General features: G+C 39.9%; 1 protein-coding gene across 1 annotated transcript in view; it reads left to right on the top strand.

Moving 5' to 3' along the window:
- Positions 1-779: 779 nt before the first annotated feature.
- Positions 780-16,559, top strand: part of LOC146632446 (SLIT-ROBO Rho GTPase-activating protein 3-like) — a 36,818-nt gene continuing 21,038 nt past the window's right edge. Inside the window, exons 1-4 of the mRNA XM_085353344.1 lie at positions 780-1,222; positions 8,215-8,410; positions 13,168-13,330; positions 15,333-15,395. Of these exons, the coding sequence (XP_085209470.1) occupies positions 1,156-1,222; positions 8,215-8,410; positions 13,168-13,330; positions 15,333-15,395 (489 nt within the window). The 5' untranslated portion in view covers positions 780-1,155. The remainder of the gene's footprint in view (positions 1,223-8,214; positions 8,411-13,167; positions 13,331-15,332; positions 15,396-16,559) is intronic.

Raw genomic sequence — 16,559 nt, 5'->3', positions numbered from 1 at the left:
AAATGCACAGTGCATCATGGGAAGCATCCCAGCAGCCTAAGGCTATTGCAGCACAATGAAGGAAGGATTCAGGGTCACCTGATTCCAGCTCTAACCATAAACTTTATCAAAAAGACATGTTTCAGCCTGCAGCCTGTGTGTGAAGTGCAACAATGTCATTAATCTGCTAAATAATAAGACGCGAAAGGGTTAAAATAGATGCTAATAATAATGCAATAAGCGCTTCTAAAATATAGGGAATTACAAGCAAGAAGTAGTATAAGAAATACTTCAATAAAACAAAAGTACTTTAAACCTGTACTTAAGTAAACCGGTCGAGTAAATGTACTCGGTTACAATCCTACTGGTCCTCTGCATACATTGTGTATATAACGTGTATTTTCCTTAATGTTTAGACTAAGAATATTTGCAATGACAAATCTTTGTTCATCACCGGAGCTATAAGTAAATTGGTTTAAATATAATCGCATCTGATTAATCCACGCTACTCCCTCTGTTCCTGTGCTCTGCCAGGTTTACGCCGCTGATGTTCTCGAAACAGATCAGCTAAATCCCGATCATCCACAAACAATATTCCCCTCAGCTCCAGACATCTTCTCTGTTATTGGCAAAGGCTTTTCGGTTCACACACAGGGGGAATCTTAAATCATCCATGAAAAGAAAAGTGGTGAGGGAAGAAGGGAGGGAGCTGGAGGAGGAGGAGCCTCGCGTTGACTTTCACATCCATTCAGCCTTTTTTGCTGCAGCATTGAACTTGCAGAGAGAGCGAGAAAGGGTGAAAAAGGGCAGTCTGGACGTGCAGAAGGCGCTCTGTGCTATTATCACTGGGACTAGTAGGTTTCCTAGCCGAGGCTTTATGAAATGTAAATAAAAAAGGGGACCGCTTTGCGATTCACTGAGGAGTGTTGCTGAAGAGGAGGGGCTGGGGACCAAGAGAATAATTATGCACTTTTAGATCGACGTCGCCCTGAACGCAGCGCAGCAACATCGCAGAACCTCAAGTGCGTTTAATCTCCGAAGTTGTGTGTGTCAAGCGGGCGATGATTCACGTCTGATTGTTGCTGTACTATATGGAGAGGACTGCACAAGGGCTAACGCTGCATCGTGGCTACTGAGATTCCTGCCTGAGGATTGCACAATCTGTTCTCCCCAAAAATGTCATCTCAGGCGAAAGTCAAGAAGGACAAAGAGATTATTGCCGAATATGAGACCCAAGTGAAAGGTTGGTAACGCGCAGGCCCGAACGTATTGTTATTGTCTGTGTGTAGGCACAATTGCGTAACTTTACCACAAGCTTTATTTGGCTTCAGTATGCAGTCTTGTGGGCTGGGACAGATTTTATAGTTGTGTGCGAGTCATTTGTTTTCACCAGAAAAAAAACGTCTTTTAGTTCATGCATTCAAGCGTTAACTCCAGTTGTCCATCTGGGGTGAGGTTATTACTTGAAATTACCTTGGGTTAACCGGTATCTGTGTTGCGTTGTGTTGAGATGAGTGTCAGGGTTGTGGCATGCCTAGTCTGTATACATATGTGCCAGCTATTAGACCGTCATAATTTGTTTAAAAGTGAAGCTGTTTTATTTGTTTTGTTTTTTTGTTTTAGTTTTTTTTTTCTTTTTCTTTTTTATAGTTCTACCAATCAGGTAACCTGAGATTTCCCCCCATATGTATTTAGTTAAACATGTAAATATATCTAGTAAAAAGCCAAAATTAAATGATACGGTTTTAGTCTTTAAAGGGAGTATATTTATGAGTTTTCCCGTCACACTGTAAGGATAAGGAGTGATTGCTCAAGAAGGTCACACAGCCAACAGTTCAGAAAGTCCATAAATAATGTATGCTGTCTGTATGAATTATGAACCATGAAAGGATTTCACTGTCTGCCACTAAATATGTGACTGGCTAAACCACCCAGAGAGAGAAAGAGAGAGAGGAGAGGCGGGAACACTGATGCTGGATTGGAGCAGACAGTGCAGGTTGTAAATGGGTGGGATATCCTCCCAGCCATTTAGAGATAACTTTAGACGGTACTAGGTCTCAACGCTTGGTGCATCAGCTATCAGGGAAGTAGTTTTATGTAAGGCTACCGCAAAGACAGGGCAGCTTCCTTATACCATAGGTTGATATTTTTCAAACTAGGTAGAACTGGAAAGGTCATTCAACTAGTTCATCAGTCCAATGAGAAAAAAAATAAAAATACAAAAATGAACTGAGATACTAATGCTTGGCAGATAAATATGTGCAAACCTAGTAAGACATTCCAGTTTGGGTTTGGTTTCATAAATATTAACTATAGGCTATACTTTAGCTAATTAACTTGTCATATTGCACATACATTGTCTAGTAGCAGGCATTTTTCTGTCACTGCAGCACCAAAATAAGCTTGACTATTTTGGTTATGCGACAAGGCAGTGCGGAGCTAAGCACTTTTGCCTCACAGCAAGAAGGTCCTGGATTTAAATCCAGCGTGGGGCCTTGGCGTGTGGAGGTTCTCCTGTGTCTGTGTGGGTTCTCTTCAGATTCTCTGGCTTCCTCCCACAGTCCAAAGTCAGGCATGCGGTTAGGTTAATTTGTGATACTAAATTGACCATAGGTGTGAATGTGAGCATGAATGGATGTCTGTTTCTCTGTGTTAGTCGTGCGACAGATTGACTCACGACCTGTCCAGCTTGTAGCCTGCCTCTCACCGCATGAAGGTTGGATAGGCCCAACACCCACAACCCAGAATTAGATAAGTTGAAAAAAATGGTTGCATGGACAGATATTGTACATATAGGCCTCTCTACACTTACTTTGATGAGATTTAGATTAGACAATCAGCACTTCTTTGAAATCTGTACAGTAAGTTAGCGATAGCGGATGGCTTGCTTAAAGGAGCAAATGGCTAAGCTTATACTAACCCCATTTACCCAGTCACACATATTCACAAAACCACTTTCTTCTATACCTAAACTCCAGTCTCCCTTTTTTGCCAGAATTAAACCTAAACTAAGTCCGGCATTGATTTTTTTTCATCATTTCATCTTTGTTTGAAAGGTTAAACTATGATTGTTATAGGCAATTAAAATTTTTTATATCATGATATGAGACTAAATGAATGTTTTAATTTCACACTGGACCCCAGCAGACATTAAACTCATTAATTTTCATGACATTATCATCATATACTAGGAATATGCTAATATATCAGCTTTATGACATCAGCTGACTTATTGGATGTTTATTAACATTTTGGAAAACAAAATGAACAAACACAATCATCTGCACTGGTTATCAGTTAAGAGCTTATCTTAAACGTTGGCATCAGCCCAAAATTTGACCCAGAATGCTTCTTGTTATATACACACATTAGACCTCATTGCTGTTCTACAAGGAAATGTCAAGAGCTTATTAGCATGTGTCTGGAATGAAGAGTATGATAAGCATTTTCAGTCAGAGGTGTGGTGGAGTTTCTCCTTGTCACTATCTCTGTTTGTTTGTTTGTCTCGTGCACTCGTATTCAGACGCTCTTCCTCCGGTCTACACATCAGCTCTGCAGTTGTTAGAGCGCCATCATCTCGATTTCAGGAAAAGCTTTTAAGCTGACATCTTAAGCTCATTTGCAAACTGAGCTTGGATCGGTTCGGAGCTGTGGGAGCTTTATTCTGACACTGACACTGGCCTCCAATAATGCTGAATTGCTGATTGCACAGCAGTTCAACACACAAGCCTAATGCACTTTGTGGCATTTTTCAACATGCCACATTTCAGCAGACAGTCAGGTCTCAGTTACAATTTACGTGGGAGTTTATGTTTTCAAATCACATAAAATGTGTTATAAAATTCTAATTATTATTAAATCTTTCTTTATACTGTTTATAGTATTTCCTTATTCAGCTGAATATTGTTGTTCTAGAGTGTGTAGCTGAGCACCCCGAAGTGTCTCTAGGCTTCTGTCTAATCTGACACTAAAGCACAATTAAATGAGGGGATGCCCCTGTCATGTGTCATTCTGGACTTCTAGTTTTAAAACCCATTATCTTTAATGCAATTGGATCAGTTTGGAGTCGTATGCACTAATCGCTGTAATAGTCCATAACACAAAACCTTTGCAAGATGTGCTGTTGCTATGCTACTACAGAATGAAAAGCAGAGTAGAGTAGTATGAAGTGGAAACGCTTGTGACATTTGTGTTTACTGACAATGCATTTGTAACAACACAGGTGTTAGAATAAGCTCTCTTTCTGACCCCATATTCACTGCAGATATACATCCAGACATACCCCCTTCTGGGTATTCATCAGCTTGAAATAATGCACAGAATGATGCTGTCTCAAAATGACAGCGAAACGACATCTTTGTTGCCTGTTTTTTGGTATCATGTATTAAATGCTGTGCTGACAGTTGAGTTTCTTACCCAGTTTAAAGTGAAAATTGCCTGGAATTCTGATGTTTTTTGGCCTTTGGCTGCACAAACTGTGAGGAGAAGTAATGAAATCTCAAGCAAATAGATTATAGAGTCATGCCATAGCTATTATTACATTAGGAAGACACGTGTCCACAGAACACAACCTTGATTTGTACCAAATTATGTCAACGTGTCACTCTGGGTTAGACTTTGTATGACTAGCCATGCATGGCTAACTAACCCCAGAGATTGCTGCTGGCCATCGCAGTAACTACTAAGCTAGCTTGAATGGGATATGTGGGTGCCAGTGATATGTGATATTTGTTCCTTTATCCTGCAGTGATGCAGGAGCTCAAATAGGGGGAAATTATGGTTCAGCTGTGGTTGTGCATTGGCACGAAATGCACAACCACAGCTGCAGAATGCGCACCTACCTGCACAGAGTGTTTGTTGTCAGATGGGGGCAGTGACAAAAAATGTGTTACAACCAGTCTGTGAGCTACTCCTGCACGTGCTGTTGTTGGTCAGCAACAGAGAAGGTCAGAGTTTTAACATACAAAGAGCCAAAGTGAAAACAAGTGTTAGAAACAAAGTGTCCACTGTAGGCACCATCTATAATTTCCATACTATATTTTTTCTTTTTTTTTCTCTCTTCATCCATTCATGGTGAATGATGTTGCCCCCAAACGTTGGTCCTTGTTCTGGCTCACGTGTTAGCCAAAAAGCATTCTGCTGTACTTATGCTATTACGGTTATGTACATTGTCTCTTACCACACCACACCACAATTGTGCTTCGGTTGCACCAGTTGTGCAAAAAATACAGTATGAAAAATATAGACTGCAGTTGCAGTGGACAGCTTTAATTGTTTGTAACTCTCAGTTTCAATTCAGCCCTCAGCAGCTCAAGCAAGAGCCCACAGACTGATTAGGTTACATATTTTTAACACAGCCAGGTAGACAGGGTGTCTGAAGCTGCCACCACCACCACTACCTACCACCACTAACCCATAATTTCTCCATTCAACTGATGCACAGTATCATGCACATTAAGCACTGTGCAGTTGGGATTTGGAGGACCGCTGGGGAGCAAGTCTGCATTGGTTAAAAACACCATCTCAGAAAGCAAATGCATACACAAATAGACACCATTTTGATACCATAAATTAGAAATAATTTGTAGAGCTACAAGGCAACAAGCAAAGATGCCCCCAAATTCAGGTTGGGTTTGCTGTCTGCGTACTTTGTACTTCCTCTATGATGCAAGCAATTATACAAGTTCTCTTTATTTAATTAAGCTGCAGGGTTACCATCTAAGTCTCTGTAAGCAATTATTTTTTGCTGAACATGCTTGGTAAAGTTACCACTGCGTCTCTGGATGTTAACCATATGGTTTAGAAGGGGAATAGCTACAAATGTCCTATTAGTGAATTTCCACAAGCCTTTAGGTGTGGAACATTTTATTCACTTTGGCTGCACACTGTTCTCATGCAGAGGAAGCATGTCTGGCTCAGTATTTTATGGCTCTTGTGTCACCAGTGAAAAGATAGAAAAGTGTCAGATTTAGAGAGCTTTTGACGCTTTTTTCAATGTATATAATTCACTTGAACTCCTTGCTAGCTCTGTGTAATTATGCATTACACTGCAAAGGCTTGAATGATTCATCGAAAGTACTGCAGTATTGCACAGTCCCTAGTAACAGTTTAAGTTCTAAAAATAACATGCTCACAGGAGAGCAAGTGCAAATATCACAAGTCTGTTTGATGTTTCCTTTATAAATTTGTGCAGTGAAATCAATTTACATCAACTCATTATATTGTTTGCTCGCTCTTTTAAATTCTCCCCATACGATTAAAATTATTTCAGTCACAGAGGCCCACAAATTGTGCTGTTCAGTGGTCTATTTTAGCACATAACCATTCCTTCTGTTCTGAACCCGATTGCTGTCTCATTCATCGTCACAGGCTGTTTGTTGAGTATTTCGAAGCAGAGTAAGTTGCCCTTGTCCTTGGCTATTATGCTAAACAGACTGACTGCTGCGACTGTCAGAACAGGGAACTGGCCTGCTCTCATTGAAATGCCTCCAGAGGCATGTAACCAGGCAACTGGGCAACTGTGGGGACCATGAGGGGTACATCTCCAGATAGCAAGGGACTACATATTTACACAGATTTTCTCACTCTCTCTCACTCATTCACATTTTTCGCACACAGTCGTTTGGGGGAGGATTAAAAAGAAAAAGAAAAACCTTTTATTCTAGATACAGGAGCACCATTTAGATGCTAACAAATGGCCTTTTCTTCTGCTGAGCAATCTTTTCCATTGATACATTTATACAAAGTGTCTTTCAGTCCTCAGGATCTTATGCATGGTTGTAACAGAATGTCATAGTGGAATCTTCAGCCATCTCAGCTGTATCTTGTTGTCTTGTACAAAGAGAAGCGTTGTTTACCCCGCCCCCTTTGTAGTTCTATGACTGATTAATCCAGAGATGTAAATTTACCAGTGATTCAGTTCAGCGTGGTGTATGGTAAAATAACTACTGCTCTCTCTGAGATCTGTGATAATGCAGGAGAAGTCTGGGCAGGAAGTTAACATGGTTGTTTATCTGCTTTCAGCAAAATTACGCAGCACTAAAAATTTCCTCAGCAAAATTCTGCAATACAGAGTGATAGTTACAAGGAGGCTATGATTAAGATTTAACGAAACATAAAAGTGCTACATAAGAGCTGTTTACTGTTTTCAGCATCCGTTCTAGCCAACTCCTATGGATGCTTGCTGCTTTTTTGTATGCGCATTGGCAGTAGCAGGGTATTTAAACACAGCCCTCAGTCCTGACATGATATATGGTTCACAGCCAGCAGCCTCTTAACCTTCGGATTTATGACAGCCTTGCCATAAACTGTACGTGGAAGACATTGAATGTGATTTGTTTTCCTTTTTAGTGTTAATGTAAGACTGTAAAGGGGATTTTACTGTTTTATTTGATGTTTTTATTAACTGAAATCCCAGAGGTATTCAGGAATAACCAGTTGGAATACCAGTAGGGACTGTCTGGTCGTGGTGGGGGTAAGTCATTAAAATATGGCCACAGAGAAGAAGTTCAGGAAGGTAAATAATTATATTAGCTTTAGAGTAGAAAAACATGTCTGAATACCTCCTGAAAATTGACCAACATACTCAATATAAAAATCTAAAGCTTGTACTAATATTGCTTCTCTATCAAACATCCAATATTGTCCCAGCTGTATTTATAAAAAAGGACTGAAATACATTTATCCCTAATTCTCATTTTCAATGAACAGAATCAGACTTTCCAGATGTCATGAAAAGAAACCACAGTAATCTTATAATTGTAAGAATGCCTATGATTTGTTTTCTCAAGTCAAACTTCTCTTAAGGCTCGCTCAGCACAATGCATTTTGAGAAGCTGACCTATTTTATATTTTCTCTGCTGTCTGCTGTAATCATCAGACTTGCATCTCATATACACATGTGCTACCCCAGCATTTGGTCCCCCCCCCCACCCCACATGCACACCACCACCTCATTCACCACACGCACAAACTCAGACAGCAGACAAATACAGTTTGACGTCCGGTTTTATCCAATTGTGACGACTTTGCTCTTTTATTAGTGCCTGCGCTAGCTTGATTGTATCCTTACATATTTGTGTTTACATGCTTTGCTCAATCCACTGTGGAAAGATTGTGGGTTTAATTTTGACCTGCAGCCCTGTTTGGCAGACAGAAGTAAGGCCCAGCATGCAAGCCTGATCCCCCAGAGAGGCGGTATTTATTCTGAACATAGTCTCCCTTTTTGATATGCAGAGATCCGTAACCAGCTGGTGGAGCAGTTCCGCTGTCTGGAGCAGCAGTCCGAGTCCCGGCTGCAGCTGCTGCAGGACCTGCAGGAGTTCTTCCGCAGAAAGGCCGAGCTCCAGCTTGAGTACTCCAGAGGCCTGGACAAACTGGCTGAGCGCTACTCCTCCAAGATCCGCTCCTCCAGAGAGCACCAGCACTTCAAGTGAGTCCAGCCAAAGACTTTTGCACAGTGGAACATTTGTATCCCATGTGTCTGACTGGTAAACAACCCCCATATATTTGATGCTGATTGCTACACAGACAGTTAAAACAGAGACAAAGGAAAAAGAGAGAAGGCATAAACAGAAAAATTTAAAAAAGAAACAGAGGGGGGATGAAAGCAGAAGAAATGACCTGAAATGAAGCCAGGGCCAAGGAAGCTTGTGGCCTCAGGCTGCTGTGTTTTTTCCAACTAGGTCAGACTCTTTACCACCACCCCCCTTTCTTTTCTCTGTGGCTGTCATTTTATTTCCATTCTCAAACAGCTTCTTCATGCCAGGGTGCTACTCAGATACTCATATTTTCTCAATGGATGCAGGAAATAAATCACAGCTTCATTTAGAAATCTAAAGAACCAGACAATAGGGGTTATTTTACTTGGGTTTACTTAACTGGCTTAAGCTGTTTGTATGTGGGAGATTACTGGTGATGAAACAAGCACACCCTGCAGTATGCTGAGAAGCCACTTCCTCTCTGTTAAAACCAGCCTGCAACAGACTCTTGACTTTCAGATCAAGATCTGTAGTTCTGTTGTGTATGCTGCCCATTGCCATTTATTCCTATAGAAGTCCAAGCCAAAAAAAGAATACTTATGTTTTCTGAAAATCACAGTTATAATTATTTGTTTGTTTAGCAATTCAGCAATTAATTAAAAACAAAAATAAACAATCAAATTAGATTTTAAGAATAACAGTTAAAAATACAGAAAAATGTGCCTTTACTTATTTTGACAAATGAAAGACTATCTGTCATAGCAATGATTAGCAATATAGAAAATTACAGCATAGGCATCCATTCATGTGACCTAGCTGTGTAAGTCAGGCATAACTAACTCGTTGGTTTATTCAGGAGAGGTCTTTCCAGCTCTCTTTCAGCCTCTCCAGCCAATTGGACAGGAAGCGTAATCATGGTGGAGAGCTCCACCACTGACACATTGATAAATGGAGCATACCCTCAAAGGGAGACCCCTATTAGGAAAAACCCTCTCATGGCTTCTCTCATCCCACTGTCCCAGATTTCCCCCTGCCATAATATATTGTTATCACTATATCCGTCTGTCAAAAGCTGGATTCCTTACTTGAAGACTCCATTGAAATGACTGGATGAAGTCTCAGTCATTATTAATACTGTGCGGTCCTCTCTGTTGGAGTCTTAGAACAAGCTCTGCACTCTCACTTTGATAGTTTATTTCAAACAGCGAAAACTTATTGCCCACTTTTTTCTTATCAGTCGTCCTTTCATATTTTAATTTGCAGCTACTAAAAGGGCTATCAGGAGAACATCTGGGAACATTTTCAAAACCTCCTATACCAAAGTGCTACCTGTGAGAAAATTCAAATCGCTCTATGTTTCAAAACGCTGTTTTTGGTGTCGTTTGTAGCAGTTAGTAGGTGCGCTGTGTGTTTCACTGTCACTAAATTGTAATTCATATGAGGGTGGCATTCTCCTAAAGGTTTCTTGAAACAAGTGTTGTTGTACTTGTTATAGTTGTACAACAATGGCACATAAACTGTCCTAAAAACTTGACGAGCAGCCAACCGCAAAACATTGGCAGTCAGGTCAGCACCATCCCATGTCCTGGATCAAACAACTGCTCTGCTTGAAAGGAGTGCCTATAGGGAAAGGATAGCTTGTTCATGTTCTTTTCAAAGAGTTACAGGATGAAAAGAAAAGCAAAAAGAAAAAGCTGATGACCAGTACTCAAAATTAGCTTTAGAACCACACATCTAGTGTTCACTGAATCCTCATCAGAAATATTCTCAGTGGATTTGTGGCTGTCAAGATGCCATTCTTAAGAAAGGGAAACAGGTAGGAGCAGCTGATATATGCCTAATTACATAAGTACTGGACTGAAAATCAGTAGCAACAGATCATATGGAATAGTAGTTCAAATCATAGTAAGTATGCACAGAAGAGATCAGCGGAGAGGTAAACAGTGAGTGACTACATTCATCAAAAACACAAGTAAAGCATGGTGGACTCTGTCATGCATTTCAGCTTGTTAATATTGATGGAATTATTAATGCAGAAATGTACAGTCGGATTTTGGAAAGTGCCAACACCTTCATTTTTCAGGATGAAAATGATCTCAAAAACACTGCCAATGCAGTAAATGCATTTATAGATATCTGCATATCTATAAATGCAGATTGGCACAGCACTGTCAGATCAGAAACCTTGCCTGGTCTAATGAACCAGTGAGTCTTGATTGTGGCTTTGGCACTGGGATAGTAGGGTCAGGTTTTTGGCATATCCCTTTAGCACCCTTTATGCTGTCGCTCAGGAGGAAGTGCGGGTCATCTACTAATCGGTCCCTGGCTGCTCCAGTCTACATGCCAAATATCCTTGGGCAAGATACCAACCCCAAGTTGCTTTTCAGTGCATAGGAAGAACTTGCATAGAAAAAAGTGCTTGTGTGAATGGGTGAATGAGGCAGGTGGGGAAAGCATCTTGAGTGTTCAGAGTAGAAGAGCGCTATGTAACAACCAGTCCATTTACCATTTTTTGATGGCTGCTTCCACCAGGACATCACGGTCTTCCATATCATGTCAATATGGACCAAAGATTTCAGAGGAATTTTTCCAGCACTACGTTGAATCTGTGCCTTGAAGAATCGAGGAAGTTACGAAGACACAAAGACACATTCAACACAGTACTAGCAAGGTGTACCTTATAAAATGGCCGGTCAGTGTATAATACTGATTATGAATGGGACTGAAACAATGCAGTGTTTATGCCTTGGACAAAAAAAGACAATGACAATGGAAACATGTTCATGTTCAGTTCGTGTGCATGACAGAGTTAATTTTTTCCCACTGAAACAACTTAGGAGTTTAAAAAATAGCACAACAAAAAAGGTTTTGAACAGTCTTAGATTACATTTCAGCATTGTTTTGGATGCACTGAGGGAGCTGGAGAGGGCCTATAGTGCCTTTCTTCTCCTTTGTTATAGTGCAGAAATGAGCGCTAGCTGAAGATTAGAGTGAGCTTCGCCAAGGCAGAAAAACAGCTATAATTCACTTCAAAAAGAAAATGAAAGCATAAATACAATTCTCCACGGATGAAACTGATCAAAGTTTTGCAGCAGTTGAGAGAAAACAAGTCAGGACGACTCTTTCAGTGTGATCTTCAAAACCAATATTAGAGTCAAAAATAACTTCCGTATTTTTGATTCACACTGAAAACGAAGAAGCTGTTGTGGATCAGAAAAAGTGCAGCGGGTTCACCACAAGAAAAGCATCTGTAATTTGAGGTTATTTACTGGAACTAATTGCACAGACAACTGAACCAGACATTGTGTTTTAAGAAAAGTCATATTTTTGAAGCTAAACAGTATTAAGAGCATATGTTACTGCCATGGGATTTCAGCCATGGAAGGATATGTAAGGCTTCTAACTTTACTTGGTGATCGCAGTAAGCAATGAGCAATGATCTAGAATGCAACACTAAGAGGTCGAAGAGAATATGTGACACATCCGATATGACTGTACATTTTCACATGTGTATGTTTAGCACTTTTTGAGTCACTATTTGTGACTCTTATTCAGCATGAGTGGTTTCTGTGCAGTCTACTTAAAAGCTAGAGTCTTAAGAGAGATGGTTTTTAACTTGCTGTTTGACTGATAAATAATAGTACTGGGCAGGAACCCATTTGAATAAATTAAAATGACTGTGTAAACTTATCAGTGCTCAGTCTTGGGCGACGTGTCAGTGGTTTCTTATTTAAAAAACTTGACTTGGGGTATAAAAACTTGTAACTAGCATGACTTTATAACTCTACAAAGGGTAGATTTTAGTGCAGCATATTGCTGATACAAACTGAGGTCATCATCTTATTAGACATGGTTGTTTAAAGCACTTATTTTGCTACCTGGGGTTTTAGTGCTGGTTTCTACTAATGACACACTTTGCGGCATGCTGGTATAATCATGACGCATTAGGTTCCCCATTAAATTAAGATGAACTTTTCACATTAAATTTACTGGGAGTTTTCTAATGCTTTCCATCTTAGTTGATAATGTGTTTTTTAGAAGTTATGAAAATGGTGATCTTAGCCCAAATGTCCAAACTCTTCCTTTTGCTCAGGTTGTGTGGCAAAAAGAATTCTGTGGTCTGATTGTCTTTTTCACATCCCCAAAGAAATGCAAACTGTGAAATTAATTCATCCCAAATTCACTGTTCTCCTTTCACAATTCAATTTTGTCTGATTCGCAGCACAGGTCAGCTATTGGCTGATAGCAAAAAATGTTGTATTTTTACTGTGTGCATCCAGCAGTGTCACAGAGCATTTGTATATGCTGTCATGCTAAAGTGTTCTCTAAAGACAAAATGAGAAGAAAAATACCTCCATTAAATCTTTGGTGTGATGATAATTAAACTCACATGTCCTCTTAAGCAAGGAGGCAGCCAGCATGCCTTCTGAGTTTGTGTGTCAACAAGTGCGTATGCTGCCTTTACTTGCTGATTCCCCCCACATGAGCTGTGACCACTTGATCTCTGATATGTGAAGCCCACAGGCGGCACCAAATAGTAAATAAGCTAGGATTAAAATGAATGTTGGGTGGTGTAAGAAAGTCGTGACCATACATACACGTTCTCTTAGGTGTCCTCTTTAGTTTTCTTGTTAGCCTTTATCCCATTTGGTTTACATTTCCTGAAGGCCTTTCATTCATTAACAAAGTATTTCTCTCGCTGTTTCAGGAAAGATCAAAATCTCCTCTCCACTGTGAACTGCTGGTATTTGGTCTTGGATCAAACCCGACGCGAGAGCAAAGACCACGCCACACTCAGCGACATCTACAACAACAACGTCATTGTCCGTTTGGCGCACGTGGGTGAAGATGTCATCAGACTTTTCAAAAAGGTCAGAATCAGAATTAAATGAATGAGGTCATGCTCCCCTGACAGTAACTAACACACACATTTCATCTGCTCAAATGTCATGACAGGTAATATGTAAAAATATAATTAATATATAAAAAATATATAAAAAATCTAATTAGGGGAAGGGCATGAAAATATCAGTTAGGGATGTCAAACTCATTTTAGTGTACGGGTCAGGTATTTCCCATTTTGATCTCGAATGGTTTGATCAGTAAAACCACTGCATTATAGCCCATAAAAAAAAAACAAAGGAACAAACAAAAAAAATTTCCTTTGTCTTCTCTTACTTTTAGTGTAACCAAGTAAATGTACTTTAGTGTACTACAGTGATACTAGTGCATTGCTCACGATGTTTAGAATAATGGAGGACTAGCTCTACAAATTCTTCACCTTCACCTAAAATCAACAGCTATCAGATGGTTGAAACTTGGGCACAGTTGTTCCATCAGGACAATGATCCCGAACACATCAGGACAGGTTTTTAGAAAGGATAGAGGAGGCTAACATTAACCTTCTGGAATGGTCTTCCCAAAGCCCCAACCTCAACCCCGTTGAGAATTTGTGAAATGATTTGTGGGTTGGTGCCAGGAAACCAACTAATTTGAATGGACTCCACCACCTTCTGCCAAGAAGAGCGATCAAACATTCAGCCGAAATTGTGCCAGAAGCTTCTGGATGGCTAGCAAAAGTGTCTGGTTGAGGTGCAAGTTGCTAAGGAACATTTAACCAAATATTAGTGGGGGTGTATGAATCCTGGGAGGATTAGAGAATATTCAAAAATAATTTCAATCTCATCCACCCAAAGTCAGTAAAGATTTATGCTGTTCAATCATTCCACCCTGGAAAAAACAACAGTTCAAAGAAATCATTAAAGCCAAAACTTAGCTTGACACTCATGCTATATTAACTTTATGTAAACTTCTGACCACAACTGTAACTTTCTTTCATTTATCCAACATTTTGTCTTTCAAACATATGTCTGAAACTATATATACTATATATATGCTTTAGTATACTATGCTTTATACTGTTACATATAAGAGTATACATAACATATGCTTTGCATGAGAGTAGCAGAGTACATGTGGAAAAGCACCCCCAACCACCTTAGGGATTTTATATCAGTATCATATCATTTGACAGCAGCAGGAGTTTAGAGTAATTTATGCCTTCTAGGGGGCTCTGCAGTATCTTGATGGGAGCCCTGATGAGAATGGGATGGCCTGTAACCCATGCTAGGAAAAACACTAACTGCCTGCAGAAAATCTTTTTTTTTTCTTTTTCAAAATGTTAGCTCAAATTCTGGTAAAGTTCTGAACAATAATCCTGTTATACTCCAGTATCCTGGTTCAGCTGCAGTCTTGATGTTAATAAATGACACATGGGGGGAGGGAAATGAATCAACTCTGGCATCTTTTTAAACAAAGACTAAATGTACTGAATGTGCTAAAGTCTAATGCCTGTCACATGTGAAATTGCAAGGTTGCTGTTTTGACAAAGTAGTCCCTGAGAGGTGACAAAAAACAAAACAAAAACAGGATTGGTTGAGCTGAGCATTACTCCGTATTACCTCAAACGGATTTCTAGGCTCACTCTCCACTGGCATCATTCCCCGTCTTAGGTTATAACCCTTTTGTGGGACATGTCCAATTCATCATAGGCTCTCATCCTTTAAAACCAAACGGAAACTGCGACTCCGCTCAATGGGAAATGCTCTGCAGTTACTGCGCTGTTCTATTTTAGTCTGCATTTGCACTTTGGGCATTGTATCTTTTCTGGTGCAGCGTAATGATAGCATTTCAATACTGATGACATCCATCACATACAAAATAAAACTGGCACACAGCTTTCATGTGGGAAAGCAGTTCTGTTAACTAACCCAGTTCTTGTTCTTAGATGTTTGAATACTTGTCTTCATTTGTCCTTTAAATGTGGTATTATTTTCCTCTACAAAGCTGTCTCCTGTTTTTCTTTTTTTACAGAGTAAAGACATCGGCGTACAGATGCATGAAGAGTTAGTGAAAGTCACCAATGAACTGTACACGGTGAGTTGCTGTTGCTTGTGTTGAAAGCCTATGGGATGTCAATCTTAAAGCCAGGCTTTTTTTAAATACCTAAACCTGCAACCTGTGGGTTTGACACCACACAGAGCAGATGTGCCTTTTCAGCAGAGCAGCCTGTAACAGGTCATCTCTTCCCTCTCCTGAGGTCATGAAAGGATAAAATTTGCATTCTTCCTCCTGCTGTGAATTGCTACATGAGTTGAAGGAGACAGTGTTCGTGCTCCTAGCTGTGCTTCAAGCAGACTCAGCAGTCTGTGCTACAGAGGTGCACTGTGCTTACAGCAAAATGAGCTTCTGTAATGTTTTCAGCTAATGTTACATGTAATCTGACACCTCTGCTTGCCTCATATGTTAACAGTTGTCACTCTCGGTGGACTGTTATAACCACATACTGCATATAGAAATGTGTGCATATGCATACTAGTAAACACACAGCAAAGGTTTGTGCAGTGGTGCAGACACAAAACATCTGCGTTTATCTGCACTGCATCTTCATTTGGCAAAAGAAAAGGAACTGAGGCGTATCACTGGCTGCATGTGGGACAGTACAGCAGACTCGCCAGAATGCATTCTTCTGGCTCTAATTGCTCGGTGATATCCTTATCTTTACTTACTGCTCAATGGCTAATATGATTCATAGCATAAACGAAAAAACAATTTACAAGCATAAACAGACTAGATGTAATTAAGACTACGATGAAAGTGTATTTTGGCAAGCAGGACAATAGCATGCTGTGAAACAGAATACCCTCGTGGATTATTTTTTCCCTCGTCACATCCACAATTCATTGTTTTTCATTTCAGTGATTAAACAGAGCAGTCACCAAATTGTGTTTTAAAGGTCTTAAAACATTCCATTGCAAATAAGATGAGAAACAACAACATGCTCTTATAGATTTGCACTACTTTTCACTGTAAATTTGATTTATTTCATGACCGAGCGTCATTTCTTTTGCAGGATGTATAAAACTCCACTCTTGGCTGCTTGCACGTTCAATCCTTTCTCTTGACATCCTAGTTGTTGTCAGCTTAATTGTGCAGGTGATTAATCCTTTATCGTGGTCCTGTAAAACTGGCTAAACATAATTGCAGCAAAGTTTGACAACCCTGTGATTTGATTCATTTATGATAAAGGAGCAAAAAGCG

Source organism: Diplotaxodon limnothrissa, linkage group LG5, assembly GCF_057381915.1.
Source record: "Diplotaxodon limnothrissa isolate DT_005_m linkage group LG5, D_limnothrissa_male_GT1.1, whole genome shotgun sequence".
In the NCBI taxonomy this organism is placed as follows: Eukaryota; Metazoa; Chordata; class Actinopteri; order Cichliformes; family Cichlidae; genus Diplotaxodon; species Diplotaxodon limnothrissa.
The sequence above is the reverse complement of the archived record's forward strand: the minus strand, read 5'-3'. Positions and strand labels throughout refer to the sequence as shown.